At 44.2% G+C, this 15,597-nt stretch overlaps 1 protein-coding gene across 2 annotated transcripts in view; it reads right to left on the bottom strand.

Moving 5' to 3' along the window:
- Positions 1-15,597, bottom strand: part of slco5a1 (solute carrier organic anion transporter family member 5A1) — a 157,171-nt gene that overhangs the window by 43,313 nt on the left and 98,261 nt on the right. For both annotated transcript variants that reach the window (XM_033019344.1, XM_033019342.1), the window contains exon 3: positions 14,458-14,675. In XM_033019344.1, the coding sequence (XP_032875235.1) occupies positions 14,458-14,675 (218 nt within the window). The remainder of the gene's footprint in view (positions 1-14,457; positions 14,676-15,597) is intronic.

Here is a 15,597-nt window from a genome sequence, read left to right as displayed (position 1 = left end):
CGCTTCTGAAGCTCCATTTACCATTTAAATAATCGTAAGCTTGCATCTCAGTAAAATTGATTTCCAAACGCATTGAGAGTTTACGATTATTTAAATGGTAAATGGAGCTTCAGAAGCGTTTTCATTTTGCATGTTAAAACCCACCCGAGAACCATGGGTGATTTTGCAATTTTACTGACAGGTTTCTAACTTTTAATACTTTTCATATAACAAATGAATAAAGATAAAAAGTCAATAATGCCACTTTTGATGAAATGCAGCGAGCAAACGCGATAATTCCCGATATTTTGGATCTTTAAATCTCCAAGAAAAAAGTCCGCTAGCACTTCCGCATTTTTTACACCTTCAGCTCCCTCTTGTATTTACCTTAGTTTCTATCTTTTTTTTGGACTGTAAATTTAGATAGCTGTTCCTCACGGTCACCCCGACCGGCTCAGTAAATTGCAGCTCAAAAACTGGCCGTTTTCGATGTTTTTAACGGGTGTGAAAGTGCGTGTTTTCCCATCCACTAACATGTACCGGAAGTGACGCTTGTCCCCCAGTTAAAATTTTCGGTCACGTGAGTGGGGATTTACGCTCCAGTGACCTTTCGTGAAATCACCCTATACGGGACAGTTGGCAAACCCTAGTTGGGACCCTTCTTTCAGGTCTGAAATCCTTACTTGAGATGAAAGATAACAGATGAACTACATTTTAAAATAAATAAATAAGGAATGAAAGCAATGATGTGGAAAGCATACTTGCATGGAAATGCACCAGGGTAGAGAGCAGATGGTAGGAGCAGTGGAAGAGTGAACCCATTATCCCAGAGAGAGCAGTCCCTTCCAAAGTTGTAATTGTGTTGGGGCTGGCTTAAATGATAGAAAATGGTTAATTGGCAAGAAATGATAGAAAATGGTTCATTGGCAAGCAACATGAGACAATGGTCTCTGGTTAAAAAATGACATGCCCAAAAAGTTCTTAAATGTTAATCATCTAAATAGTTTAAAGTAATCAAAACAGTATCAGCAAAGTGATCTGAGTTGATGAATTTGGCCCCGTGGAGCAGCAAATACTAGCCTCTAGCGACACATGGTGGGCAAACTGTGGAACTGCAGCAGTACAGATCAGCGTACTGACAAGAACATTCTAATCAAAATCGATGAGCCAAAACATATTTAAACAAGTCTTGAATTTACAGATCAATGTGGTTATGCTCTGAAGAAATTGAACAGTGCACACAGAAGCTGTGGTTCCTCCTAAATACACACATTTTTACCACAAAACAATTGTGTTGTTCATCACTCAATCTCAACTAAGACAATGACATCTAGTCTATAGTGATGTGATGTATACAGAAATGCCTGACTTGACCAACCTAGGCTCAAACGTTCTTCCATACAGTAACAGAAGTGTAGGCATGCTGTAACATTGGGGGTTCATGATATTAGAGATTATCTTTTCCTCTTTATTTCTCCATTCTAGATTCCTCATATGAAAATCACCATCTTTTATGCGGGCACGCCAAACAGGTTGATGCAATGCTTATTGTGCCGTGTGTGCCGATGCTGAAACTCTTCAGGAATGTTCTTCAAGAGTCTTTGAATCTTTTTTCTGCCCACCATGTGATCGTTTACCCATAATCATGCTCTCCATAAAGTAGCTGCTTTGCTATTCTGTCATCAGACAATCTCCTGGTCACATGATCTGTGATCCCACACAAGCATAGAGTCATGACCCTGTCCCACGGTACGAGTTCATTCCAAGAGCTCTCCCGAGTTTGCCCTGATTCGAACTCGGAGATTTACGGTAATGGCCGCTCATCGGTACTCGGGGCTCTCCTGGACATTTTTCAACATGTTGAAAAATCTTCACAAGTCTTCCCGAGCTTACCTGCCGTTAGTGAGTCTTCCCGAGTACCTGCCGTTTGCGTAACGAGCCGCTAAGAGACGTCCCCGAGCTCCGACGTACCCTCTACGTTCATTCTCCATGCTTACCACGAGTCAGATTTTTTTTTAAACTCGGGAGAGCTCTTGGAATGAACTCGTACCGTGGGACAGGGCCATAAAGTAGGTATGAACAACACAGTTGAACTGCAGGTAGACAAAAGTGCTGGAGAAACTCAGCGGGTGCGGCAGCATCTATGGAACGAAGGAACTAGGCAATGTTTCGGGCCGAAACCCTTCAGCAGACTGATGTAGGGTGGGGGGGTGGGGGGGAAGGGAAGAAGAAATGAAGAGGAGGAGCCAGAGGGCTGAGAGAGAGCTGAGAAGGGGAGGAGACAATAAGGGCTGCCGGAAATTGGAGAAGTCAATGTTCATACCGCTGGGGTATAAACTGCCCAAGCGAAATATGAGGTGCTGCTCCTCCAATTTCCGGTGGTGCTCACTTTGGCCATGGAGGAGGCCCAGGACAGAAAGGTCGGATTCGGAATGGGAGGGGGAGTTGAAGTGCTGAGCCACCGGGAGATCAGGTTGGTTATTGCGGACCGAGCGGAGGTGTTTGGCGAAACGATCGCCAAGCCTACGCTTGGTCTCACCGATGTAGATCAGCTGACATCTAGAGCAGCGGATGCTATAGATGAGGTTGGAGGAGGTGCAGGTGAACATCTGTCGCACCTGGAACGACTGCTTGAGTCCTTGAATGGCGTCGAGGGGGGAGGTAAAGCGACACCTGTAGCATTTCTTGCGGCTGCAAGGGTAAGTGCCCGGGGAGGGGGTGGTACGGGAAGAATTGACCAGGGCGTTATGGAGGGAGCGGTCTTTGCGGAAAGCAGACAGGGGGGGAGATGGGAAGATGTGGCGAGTGGTGGGGTCACGTTGGAGGTGGCAAAAATGATGGAGGACTATTTGTTGTATGTGACGGCTAGTAGGGTAGCAGGGGGACTCTGCCCTTGTTACGAGTGGGGGGATTGGGAGAGAGAGCACAGTGTTACGGGGTATTGAAGAAACCCTGGTGAGAGCCTCATCTATAGTGAGGGAGGGGAACCCCCGTTCCCTGAAGAATCAGTCTGAAGAAGGGTTTTGGCTCGAAACGTTGCCTATTTCCTTTGCTCCATATATGCTGCCGCACCCGCTGAGTTTCTCCAGCACTTTTGTCTACCTTTGATTTTCCAGCATCTGCTGTTCCTTCTTGAACACAGTTGAACTGCAGCTTGGTCTTCAAGCCGATTCCTCATCAAACCCACACATCTCAGTTTTTCAGCAGCAGAGTTAGGTTTTAATTCCCTGTTGTTAACTTAATCATCACTCTTGACTGATTTTGAGAGAATGCTGCCAAGGTGCGTAAACATTTGCATTACTGAAGCCTCTGGCAATTCACAAGGATATTTGATTCTGTGCATGGAGTATTTGATGCTGATTAGTGCACAATTACTGTTTTATTTGCACTAATTATGAGGTTAAAGTTGCCACAGACATTGGAAAATATATCCAAGCTTTCCTACATATCAGCTTCTGAACTTGTGCCAACAGTGTCACTTTTAACAGTGTGTAGATGCAGTGGACGTTTGTCTAGAATTGAATCTGGAATCTTGCCTTGCCATTTGATGTGGTGTATTCTGTGCAGAGATGTCATGTGGGAATTGTTAAGCTCTCTGGCATATTTGCAGTGTCCACAGGGCGGCACGGTGGCACAGTGGTAGAGTTGCTGCCTTATAGCTAGAGACCTGGGTTCGATCCCAACTACGGGTGCTGTCTGTACGGAGTTTGTATGTTTTCCCCATGACCACATGGGTTTTTTCCAAGATCTATGGTTTCTTCCTTCACTCCACTGGTATAAATGTACAAAAAATGTGTAGGATAGAGTTAATGTGCAGGGGTCGCTGGGCGGTAGGGACTTAGTGGGACGACGGACCTGTTTCCGCACTGTATTTCTAAACTAAACTAAATCAATCACACAAGCATAGAGTAAAGTCGGTATGAACAACATGGTTGAACTGCAGCTTGATCATTAGAAACATTGGAAAATATGTCCAAGCTTTCCCACATATCACCTTCTGAGCTTTTGCTAAGTACACAGTCATCAGCAAAGAGAAAATCCCTTAAGATGGTTTCTTATGCTTTGGGTTTGGCTGAGAGTCCCCTCAGGTTAAAGAATACTGGCGTCAATACAGTGGGTGGCCCAGTGGCACAGCTGGTAGAGCCGCTGCCTCACAGCACCAGAGACCTAGGTACAATCGTGTCCTGGGTTGATGGCTGTGCAAAGTTTGTACGTTCTACCTGTGACTGTGTGTTTCCACCGGCTGCCCCGGTTTCTTCCATATCCTCAAGACGTATGGGTTTTGTAGGTTAATTGGCCTCTATGAATTGCCCGTGCTATGTAGAGAGTGGGATACATAGAGCTAGTGAGAATGGGTGGTAATCAATGGTCGGCACAGACAGTGGGCTGAACGGCCTGTTTCCATGCTCTATCAGTGAACAGTTTACTCCGTGTTACAGCAGTTCAGGTTCCAGAAATTCATCCTTACAGAACTCAGCATCCACTACCCAGAAATTTGAGATGAGTAAATTTTGCATTTTGTGAATTACATGGAGAAACACAAAAGTAAACACAAAATGTGAAAGAGACAACAAATTTTAACTGTTTCTATTTTTTTAACTTGCATTTCTTGAAACAGATCATATGGGTTATTTTTAGCATGGATGGTTCATTTTGCTGTCTGGCAGGTTTTTCTAAAGAGTTCTTCATCTTATTTACGTTCACGATGTCTGAAAAAGACCACCAAGTTTAAGACCAAGCTGTAAAACTGAACTGAAGGCTGGAAGGTGATAAGTGAAGGCAATAGATACAGGAATCTGATAAAGAAGATGAAAAGTGGAACCAGTGATTTGTTACTTCCTCATCTATCACCTTCCAGTCTTCAATTGGGGGTTTTTTGCTCCAGATTACAGCATCTGCAGTTGTTTGCATCTCCAAAAGCAACTGTGATCATTTAAGAGATCTGATTTGGAACCCGACAAGGAAATCTCTTAAGTAAGGCCCCCACCATGACCCAGCAGCTGTAGTACTATCAGCATTACGTTTGAAAAATAAATACTGTATCTCCTTCAAACACATCACTTATAACGTGGGATTCTATGGGAAATAGGGGTTCATGTTGTGGAAAATCACGATAAAAGCAGCTATTTAGGAAGGCAACCCCTTTGCTATGTGGTGGTTGCCTACACTAGGTAGTGTTATAAATTCATCTACACATGCTCATTGCAAGGCCATTCAACAGGTTCTGATGGATGTAAGATAAAGTGCAGCCTGTATATACTCAGTCTTTGTTCAAACTGCAATCATATCGATCAGTATGTATTCCAAGCTAGTTGCTGTCAGGCTGCTATTGATTTGTACCTCATTCTTTCCTCATTATTTTGTGCTGAGGACAATATTGACATAATGAACTTCTTATCTCTGCCAAGCAACTGGGAGATACCCAGGACATGCTTCCTTAACTATAAATCCCAATTTACTGCATTCTTGCAGCAACCCCAGAAGGTTTCGATTTTCCAGGCGCGAGAGGTTTACCTCCACATCAGGGTTGCGTTCTCCAACTAAGCAATTGAGATGGCTGTCATAATAATATTTTTTAAATGTGAATCAGGCTTGAGGTCTCATTGAAAGCAAGCATTAAGAGCACATGAACTGGGGCTGAAAGGAATTATGCTCAACCAAAAATAAAATTCAAAACTGGTACAAGGTGACAGGGCTACAAAATACTGACAGAGCAAGATGTAATGGGGTCTGTACAGCTTGATTTTATTTGCCGGACAGTGTAATGAACACCGCCATTGATGTGCACCTGCAAAGAAAGTGTGAGGGGTACAAAAATATAAGTTCTGTTCCCTCAGTTCCAGGGAAATTCTCCTTCTCTGCCCTAGCGTCAGACTCTTCCTCTTTTCCCATAGTTTATCTGGCTCCTTTCTCCAGAATATGCTGCTGCGTGCTGGTCACCACACACTGAATAAGGATGAAATAGGCACACCTGGAGATGTCCCCGTATGGAGAAAATGCAGTTTCATCATAATGAGATCTACAATACTCTCCACAATGATTCCACTCGTCATTTACATTTCATTACAGCAGCACATGGTCGTTGCATGAAGCGACCATACAAGAGTCAGGAACCAGGTAAGGACAGGAAGACTTTATTTTCAAAGATCCATCCTTCAGGCATTGAAGGCCACTGCTTAAGTTTGGGAGCTCGCTCTCACTAAGGATGAAATTATCATGGGTGCTGCCAGTAAACACTGCATTAAGCAGCTCCTGATGATCTACCACCACTCCTACCCACTGATGATCTACCCACAACAATAAGCTTCTCTTTTGAGGAAAGGTCAATGGTTGCCAGCTGACAAATCCCACGACCATATATAACACCTTTTCCTCACTAAAATCAGTTGTCCTTCCGCATGCAGGATCCTCAGGCAGCCTTTCAGAAGCTGTGATGTAGAACAAACTGTGAGACAACACAGAGACCTGCAGTAGCTGGTTCAAATACTCCTCAGGTGAGGGAGCTCAGAATCAAAATGACTTTGACCTCAAAAATAAAATGCGACCTGATCGGACTTTACTGGTTTATCTTTCACTAAACGTCATTCACGTTATTTCCTTGATCACGTATCTGTACACTGTGAATGCCTCAATTGTAATCATGCATTGTCTTTCCGCTGACTGGTTAGCACGCAACAACAGCTTTACACTGTACCTCAGCACACCTGACAATAAATAAATTAAACTAAAATAAATTAACTACATTTTCCCTTCGCATATCTCCTTACGAAGGTTTTGGAAAAACTGACCTTGTGATTTCATTGTTCATCAAAGAAGGCTTGATAAGAAATAGTACATCTGAACACATTTGGTTCACCCGAGCTGGCCGAGTCCACAGCGGGTGGAGCTGTGGTGGACGCTGCTGCGACCCGACCCCCGGAGATTCGGTGGCTGCAACTGCGACTGCGGGTTTGGCGGGCGGCACCGGGAGCCCGCGGGTCCCTGGAGGGAGACCGCTTTTCGGGGCTTCCGCAGCGGCGACTTCTCCCGCCCGAGTTGCGGGGTTGAAGAGCTCCTGGAGCGGGGCCTACATCATCGCCCCGCGCAGCTTGGAATGGCTGCGGGCTGCGAGCGCACGCCGGGGGCTCTAACACCAAGACCCGGTGTGCGACCTTGCATCACCCGGCGTGGCTTTAATGGCCACGGGACAATCGCCATCGCCCGCCGGGGGCTTTGACTTTGACTCTGACATCGGGGGGGGAGAGTGCAGTGGAGAGAAAAGTTTTTTTGGCCTTCCATCACAGCAATGTGATGGATGTTTATGTAAATTATGTTGTGTCTTGGGTCTATTTGTTTGTAATGTATGGCTGCAGAAACGGCATTTCGTTTGGACCTCAAGGGGTCCAAATGACAATAAATTGAATTGAATTGTATTGTATTGTAAAGAATTGTATTGTAAAATTGAGGAAACATGTGTTTCTAACAGACATGTGTGCTTTTCCTGTGGTAAGATGCCCAATCCACCACATATGGCCAATCTTCAGTACTTTGACAGGTACCATTATTAGCCACCCATTGGGGAGTATGTAAGCTTTTCAATTATGGAAACAAACATTCCCTTTAAACTACAACAGGTTCCAAATGTTTTTTATGATGCTTGAGCGGCCTTCTGACAGTGCCCATTCAAGTATCTCAAGTCAAACCAAAGACCCCACTGATACATTTAAAGTCAGAAATGACCATTGTGAACACAGGTGGCATCAGTAACAATGCACGTTATACTGGAAAAACCTTTGCGCAGAAAAGTCTGGACCAAATTTCTACTTGTAATATAAATGTGTGGCATCTCGTCTTTAATGCAGTGAATGCATAAATGCACTGAACTACTTTTATACCCAAATCATGCAAACGAGTCCAGTTTCAAGGCAATTGAATTTTCCAAGCTATAATAAATGTTTGCAGCATGTTTCAAGGGAATTCTGTAAACATAGTTTGGGTGGCACAGTGATGCACCAGTTGTACCACAGACTCGCAGCTGCAGCTGATCCCGAGCTTGGATTTTATTTACACATTTCACTCCATAACCACGTGCCTTTTTCTCGGGTTTGCCTGTTCCTTCCCACATCTGAAAGCTGTGTTGGTGAGTAAACTGGCGACTGCAAATGGCCCCAAATGAAGGGGGGTGGCAGGTAAATTACAGGGGAATTAATGAGCAGGTGAAAAATAATTATTTGCCGGGAAATAAGGGGGATATGGGATTGATGTAAATGTTCAGTAATCGCCACAGATTCAAAGGGCCGTGGCCTATATTGAGAGAAATATAACATAATACAAGTAAATATAATTTAAATAAGTACCTGCAATGTTCTTACGAACCTCTGCTTATTCTGTACGATAAAACTGTCAGGTTCTGGGAGATTTCTCACTCTTTACACCACTGTTGTGGGACGTATCACTGATGGGGATGAGTCAGAGTATAGAAGAAAGATTGAGCAACTGTCCATATGGTGCCAGCACAATAACCTGGCCCTCAACACCAGCAAAACCAAGGAATTGATTGTGGACTTTGGAAGGAGTAGGATGGGGCCCACAGTCCCGTTTATATCAACGGGTCAATGGTTGAAAGGGTCAAGAGCTTCAAATTCCTGGGCGTGCACATCTCTGAAGATCTTTCCTGGTCCGAGAACACTGATGCAATTATCAAGAAAGCTCATCAGCGCCTCTACTTCCTGAGAAGATTATGGAGAGTCGGTTTGTCAAGGAGGACTCTCTCTAACTTTTGTATTGTATTCTTTGTATTCAAATTTATTGTCATTGTCTCAGTTAGAGACAACGAAATGAATTTCCCTTACAGGCAGTATCATAAAAATAAAAATAAATAAATAATAATAAATAATAAAACATATTAAAAATAAAATAGAATTTAAAAAAAGCACAAACACTGAAAGTCCACGACACAACATAACACAGTGGCACCAAGGTGAGGAAGGCACCATAGTCCAGCCAGCCTCCACTCCGTTCTTCCCAGATTTTCATTCGTGGTCGAGGCCTTCCCAGCACCCGCAGTCGCCGCCCTGGGTGGCCCGATGTTCAGGCCCTCACGCCGGGCTGGTGGAACGCCGACGCCGAACCCCGACGGTGAACATCCTCCTCCTCAGCGGCCCGGACCTCCCGATCAGCCGCCTCCCGCAGCCGTAGTCCGCAGCTCCCGAGCCCGCAGCTCCCGTGTCCGCAGCTCCCGAGTCCGCAGCTCCCGAGTCCGCAGCGCCGAGCTGGGCAGAGTCACAGGACCCCGCGCTGTCCATCCGCGCCGCCCGCGTTGGGAGCTCCGCAAACCTCAGCTCCAGGATGTCGGTGCAGCAGGTCCAGCACTCCGGGCTCCAGACGGCGACCCCCGGTAAGGCATCGCCAGCCTCGCGATGTTAAAGCGCTGTCCCGCCGCTGCTGGAGCTCTGGTCGCAGGGAAGTCCACGCCAATCCAGTAGGTAGGCCGCTGGTGGTGGGGGGGGACGAGGACGCGACTCGAATAAAAGTCGCGTCTTCACCAGGAAGCGGCTGAAGGACGGTATCCCCCGCACCGTGCCCTCTTCCCCCACATCAAAACACACAAAAAAACACAAAAAAACACACTTTTACATAACTAAATAAACAAAAAAACAAAAAGATACCGGGCTGTAGGTGGAGGCAGCTGACGCCAGCACCACCGGAAGTACAACACAGGTGCACAGTCGAGAGCATGCTGACCGGTTGCATCGTGGCTTGGTTTGGCAACTTGGGGATTTATCGCAGTCGCTGCCTCAAAAAGGCTGGCAGTATCATCAAAGACCCACACCATCCTGGCCACACACTCATCTCCCTGCTACCTTCAGGTAGAAGGTACAGGAGCCTGAAGACTGCAACGACCAGGTTCAGGAATATCTACTTCCCCACGGCCATCAGGCTATTAAACCTGGCTCAGACAAAACTCTGAATATTAATAACCCATGATCTGTTATTTGCACTTTATCAGTTTATTTATTCATGTGTGTATATATTTATATAATGGTATATGGACACACTGATCTGTTTTGTAGTCAATGCCTACTAGGTTCTGTTGTGCTGAAGCAAAGCAAGAATTTCATTGTCCTATCAGGGACACATGACAATAAACTCACTTGAACTTGAACTTTTGACAATTTATATAGCTCTTCTGAAAGCTGATCCAGACTGCTAAAGGCTAATTGACCTAACTTTTGTGTTGTATCATACCAGAATTCAAATAAACATGTCACATATTTCACTGTTAGCACAATGTTACCTGTGAAGGTAGCAATGTAATATTTATGAACTGTTCACATGCAAATAAAAATGAAAAGTTGTTAGTGAGCTGGGAGTGAGGTTTGCAATATTTGAAAACAAAACCAGGAAAGAATGAATGACAACTGGGAGCTGTAGCAAAAGATACAAAATGGTGTAAGACAATTAACAACGAAAGTACAAAAGCTGGAGTAACTCAGCAGGTCAGCCAGCATCTGGAGGGAAGGAATGGGTGATCTTTCAGGTCGAGACCCTTCTTCAAGAAAAACAAAGAAAGACCATATATTTGGTGCTCCGGGCCTTTTAGGTTTTGTCAAGAATTTGCTGATCCGTTACTCAGTTTTCCTACAATTTAATGGTGGAGATGTGAAAGTCAGACATTCAGAACAAGATGTGCTGGTGCATTAAAATGATTCAAAATCCAAGAAAGTCCTAAACAAATTTAAGAGCACTTTATTACACTATGAATTGTTAATAGATGCATCAAAATATACTAATCAAAAGAAATAGATCAAAAGTGCATACTTATACTAAACTCAAACATTCTATAACTTGTTCTGTCTGCCTACCTCCCTCATGAATTGGGCTTGAAAATTTGCATCCATTTTCTTTCTCACTTATTTACAACTGTTGGATGGCAGAGTGCAGAATTAGACAGATTTATACCAATATCATTAATGGATTTATTTTGTTATACAATGAACACCCGTACAATAAGCGCTTGGGCAATCTTTGTCTTTCTTATATGCAAATTAAAACCAGAATGTCGGTCATAGATGCTGTATACTTCATTTAATGCGAGATATTTTTGCACTCTCTGTTGCAGCAGAGAAAAGAGCTACACTTAAGTATTTAGTCGGGAAGTACATCTGCACAATACCAAGAAAAGTGCCATTGTAAAGTTGAAAGTCATGTGAAGAAGACATTTAACAACTCTGCATATTTCCTTTGGTGCCTTAATACCATTCGTTAACATCAAATGTTCATATTTCTGCAAGATTTTCTTGTTCCCAAGCACTTAGACAACACCAGGTGGCGCCACCAGCAGTGGCTGCCTTGCCAACAGTCTGTCCTTTCTTTTTTTGTTATTTTAAGTATGTGTTAAAAAGTATGTTTTAGTGTTCCTTGGTTTGTTTTATGTGGAGGGTGGGGGGCGGGGAACTTTTTTTTTCAATCTCTTGCCTCGACGGAAATGCGATTTTTTTCCCGTATCGTATCTCTGTTCCCACTGCGGCCTAACATCGTGGAGTTGGTGGCCTTTCCTGGAAACTGACCCAACGCTCCAAGCCGCAGGAGTCTGCGGGACTTTAACATCGCGGAGCTTGCGATCCCTTTGCCGGAATGTTTATGTTAACTTTTATGTGGTTGTGTGACTTGTTGCTTAAGAAAAAAAGGCTGTATGGCAACTCAAATTTCACTGTAGCTTAATTGGTACATGTGACAATAAACTGACCTTGAAACCTTGACCTTATTTTTAATTGCCTAAATCACCTGAATGACATCAGCAGATGTGCAATTCATTATTACAACCACAGTGGTCTGAATAATAATGAGTGCTAACTATTCACAGAAGATCCACTTTTTTAACAATATTGGAAGCCTCGAAATTAAAAAGCCAATCACATCCATTCACAGTTGCACGCCACTTTACACACTCACACCTCATGTTACATTGAAGACTGGTGTTTTCTTACATCTTCAAACACTTGGTTGTGCTCAACAATGACCTGCAATAGGCAGTTATCTAGATCTGATAGGTACGTGAAAAGAATCTTGCCAGGCACTAAAAGTGCCCATGGGGCCCAGGTGACAGGAGACAGCACCTAACACTTTAGCCATCTCGATTTCACAGGGAGGCGTACTCTGATCCGCATTTCTCAGAGGTGTAACGTCTATTCAGGTTATAATCCGCAAGGTGATCATCACTCATGCCCATGACCTCTCGTACAAGCTCACACACCCCTATGGTGGTCTCACAATGGAAGTCAAAGTCACTCCCATTGTCAACTTACTTTTGTGATCATCCCATCTCAAACTGCTGTTATATGCCACATATTACAGTCTGCTGCTCACTGTTGCCTTTTGGGAGATGTTTTCGACAAAAAAAACCTCAGTCTTAAATGTTATACAATCCCACGGAAGACACCTTGTCACGTAGACACAACATTGAGATAGCCTGACAAACACTCGCCGATTTGTACAGTTGCTGTTTTAAACTATAGTTCCCTGCATAGAAGGATCTGCGGCCTATCGTGTCCAGCTCGCAAACAACTGCGACACAACTCCGTATTTACTGTTTAAAATGTTAAACAATACTGCATGTTGCAAAACAGTCCTGCACTGTATTTAAAGGATTAGTTCACAAACTCTATCCCATCCTCATCGCCAATTTTGTTATATTCCGGACGGCAGAATGAATAACAACTTACACACAGGGTGCCTGGATCACGAGAGAGAGTTTTATAATCCAACATTCCCTGCTTATATTGAACACCAACTCATTAACATATACATGAATACGTATGAGTACATTACAAATGACATCTTCTAATGTATAAGAGCAGATCTAATCAACCTTTCCACAGTAGGATCAGGCAGACAAGCCATTCGCTGAAGTGCAGAGATTTAGCGACTGCAATCATATCCCTGCAACTTCCTGCCAGGAACGCCGAGCTGTAGTCCTGAAGGATCTCTCTCAGGGTTGGCAACAATCCCATTAAAAAACGAATTCTTATTTTCCAACGGAAAGTTTTCTACTCCTGTATTAAATTGGTATCCTGCAAAGATTTCTTCACTTGTGGAAGTGTCTGGAGGTGTTATTTGGTTGCAGGACTGGCTTAATAGCTCCATTCTGTGTCACAGTGACAACATCAATGAAAAGTTTAGTCTATTATAACTGCTTTCTGGATATATTGTAATGGTAAACGTCTGAGCCCGACAACACCATCTTTACATGGCACTACTGAACTTGGTGATGTTTAATGAGTTTTTTTTTAATCCACACTGATCAGATGTTGTAGTGTTGTACTTCCGGTGGCTCTAGTGTTGTACTTCCGGTGGCGCTGGTGCCAGCAGCCTCCACCTACAGCCTACACCTACATCTTTTTGTTTTTTTGTTTTTTTTGTTTTTGTTAAAAGTGTGTTTTTGATGTTTTTTTTAATGTCTTTATGTGGGGGAAGCGGGCACGGTAAGGGGGATACCATCCTTCAGTCGCTTCCTGGAGAGGACGCGACTATTATTCGAGTCACGTCCTTGCCCCCCCCCCCAGCGGCCTACCTGGATTGGCGCGGCCTTTCCTGCCGGGATCGACCAGAGCTCCAGCAGCGGCGGGACAGCGCTGAAACATCGCGGGGCTGGCGATGCCTTACCGGGGGTCGCCGTCTGGAGCCCGGAGTGCTGGACCTGCTGCACCGACATCGTGGAGCTGCGGTTTGCAGGCTCCCAATGCGGGCGGCGCTGATAGACAACGCGGGGTCCTGCGGCTCCGCCCGGCTCGGCCTGCGGACTCGGGAGCTGCGGACTCCGGCTGCGGGAGGCGGCTGATCTGGAGGTCCGGGCTGCTGAGGAGGAAGTTCACCGTCGGGGTTCGGCGTCGGCGTTCCACCAGCCCGGCGTGAGGGCCTGAACATTGGGCCACCCGGGGCGGCGACTGCGGGTGCTAGGAAGGCCTCGACCACGAGTGAACAACTGGGAAGAACGGAGGGGAGGCTGGCTGGACTATGGTGCCTTCCTCACCTTGGTGCCACTGTGTTATGTTGTGTCGTGGACTTTCAGTGTTTGTGCTTTTTTTTAAATTCTATTTTATTTTTAATATGTTTTATTATTTATTATTATTTATTTATTTTTATGATACTGCCTGTAAGGGAAATTCATTTCGTTGTCTCTGAGACAATGACAATAAATTTGAATCCAATACAATACAATCAGATGCAAACTTGCATCACCTTGCATTACTGTATTTAATGGGGTGGGAGATTGCAACCTCCACGTGGTCCGCCCTGTTTCATCGAATGCAATCAACTTGGCGTGCACAATCAAATAAGATCAAATAGAACAAGTTGTCCCACAACTTTAGGCTGTGCGCACCATACGCAAGAAGACTGTGTTTACTAAAAATATGCCACGACAGTGTCGGTCACAATCATACAACTCAATTCAGCTATACTTTTAATTGCACAATATATCTTATCAATTTTACCCACCTTTAATGTCCTTTCCAAAGCCCATCGATGAAGTCACGGTACTTTTTCTGTAGTCTCTGCTCTCTGCTTTCCCTTTTATCATCTCATCATCGCTCTTTAGATCATTTGAGACCATTTTCTTCTTCGTCCTTTGCCGAGGTGGTAATTTTTGAGGGAAAGCAAACATTGGCACTATAACAAGGAGCATGGTGATTGCACAAAGCAAAAATCCACTCCACCTGCAGATTTTTCGAGAGAACAAGACAACACGACAAAATATATGAAGAGAACTTGGTCAGAAAAGCAAAAATTTGCAGATGCTGGTAACAAAATAAAAGCAAAAAATACTAACTATAATCAATATGACAAACAATATCTTTGGACAATTTGCTTTGCTGCTGGCTGCAAATCAATTAAAAGGTTCTTTATTGGTCACATACACCTAGGTGTAGTGAAACTATATATATACGATCCCAAGGGACTGTCTAAGAAAAAGATACATTGAATTCTATGTTGAATCTAGTCTTTTATGAAAAATAAAAATGAGAAATCTTTTTTCATCTAATGTATGAACAATATAAAATGTCAGGTCAAGAAGATATAATTGAACAGGTCATGCTTAATCTCACCATCCCCCCCCCCCCACCACTATTGCTCCTCCCAGAAGATTCTAAAGGGCCTGTCCCACTTAGACGACTCTTTAGACGACTGCCAGGGATTAGTTTTAATGGAATTCACCTACAACACCTGCGACAACCTACGATAACCTATGACAACCTACCATAATGGGCGATTTTTTTGGGTGATAGCGGCGACAATTTTGCTGACGTAGGTTGTCGTAGGTGCTGTCGTAGGTTGTCACCAGATGTCGTAGGTGAATTCCATTAAAACTAGTCCCTGGCGGTCGCCTAAGTGGGACAAGCCCTTTACTCTATGACTCTTTTAATCCTTTGCTGTGAGATCCATCTTGAGACCTCAGTCAAGCTGATAATGGCAATGAATGTTTTCTTACTTTTAATTAACTCTTTATCCACGTTAGAGGATATTTTTAAGGCAGAGATAGACAAATTCTCGATTAGAAAGGGTATCAAAGGTTATGGTGAGAAGGCAGGAAAATGACATTAGGAGGCAGGGACCATCCAATGGCGGAGTAGACTCGAT

Source organism: Amblyraja radiata, chromosome 4 (genome assembly GCF_010909765.2).
Source record: "Amblyraja radiata isolate CabotCenter1 chromosome 4, sAmbRad1.1.pri, whole genome shotgun sequence".
NCBI lineage: Eukaryota > Metazoa > Chordata > Chondrichthyes > Rajiformes > Rajidae > Amblyraja > Amblyraja radiata.
Note: the sequence above shows the minus strand (reverse complement) of the source record. Positions and strands in the feature narration are given on the sequence as shown.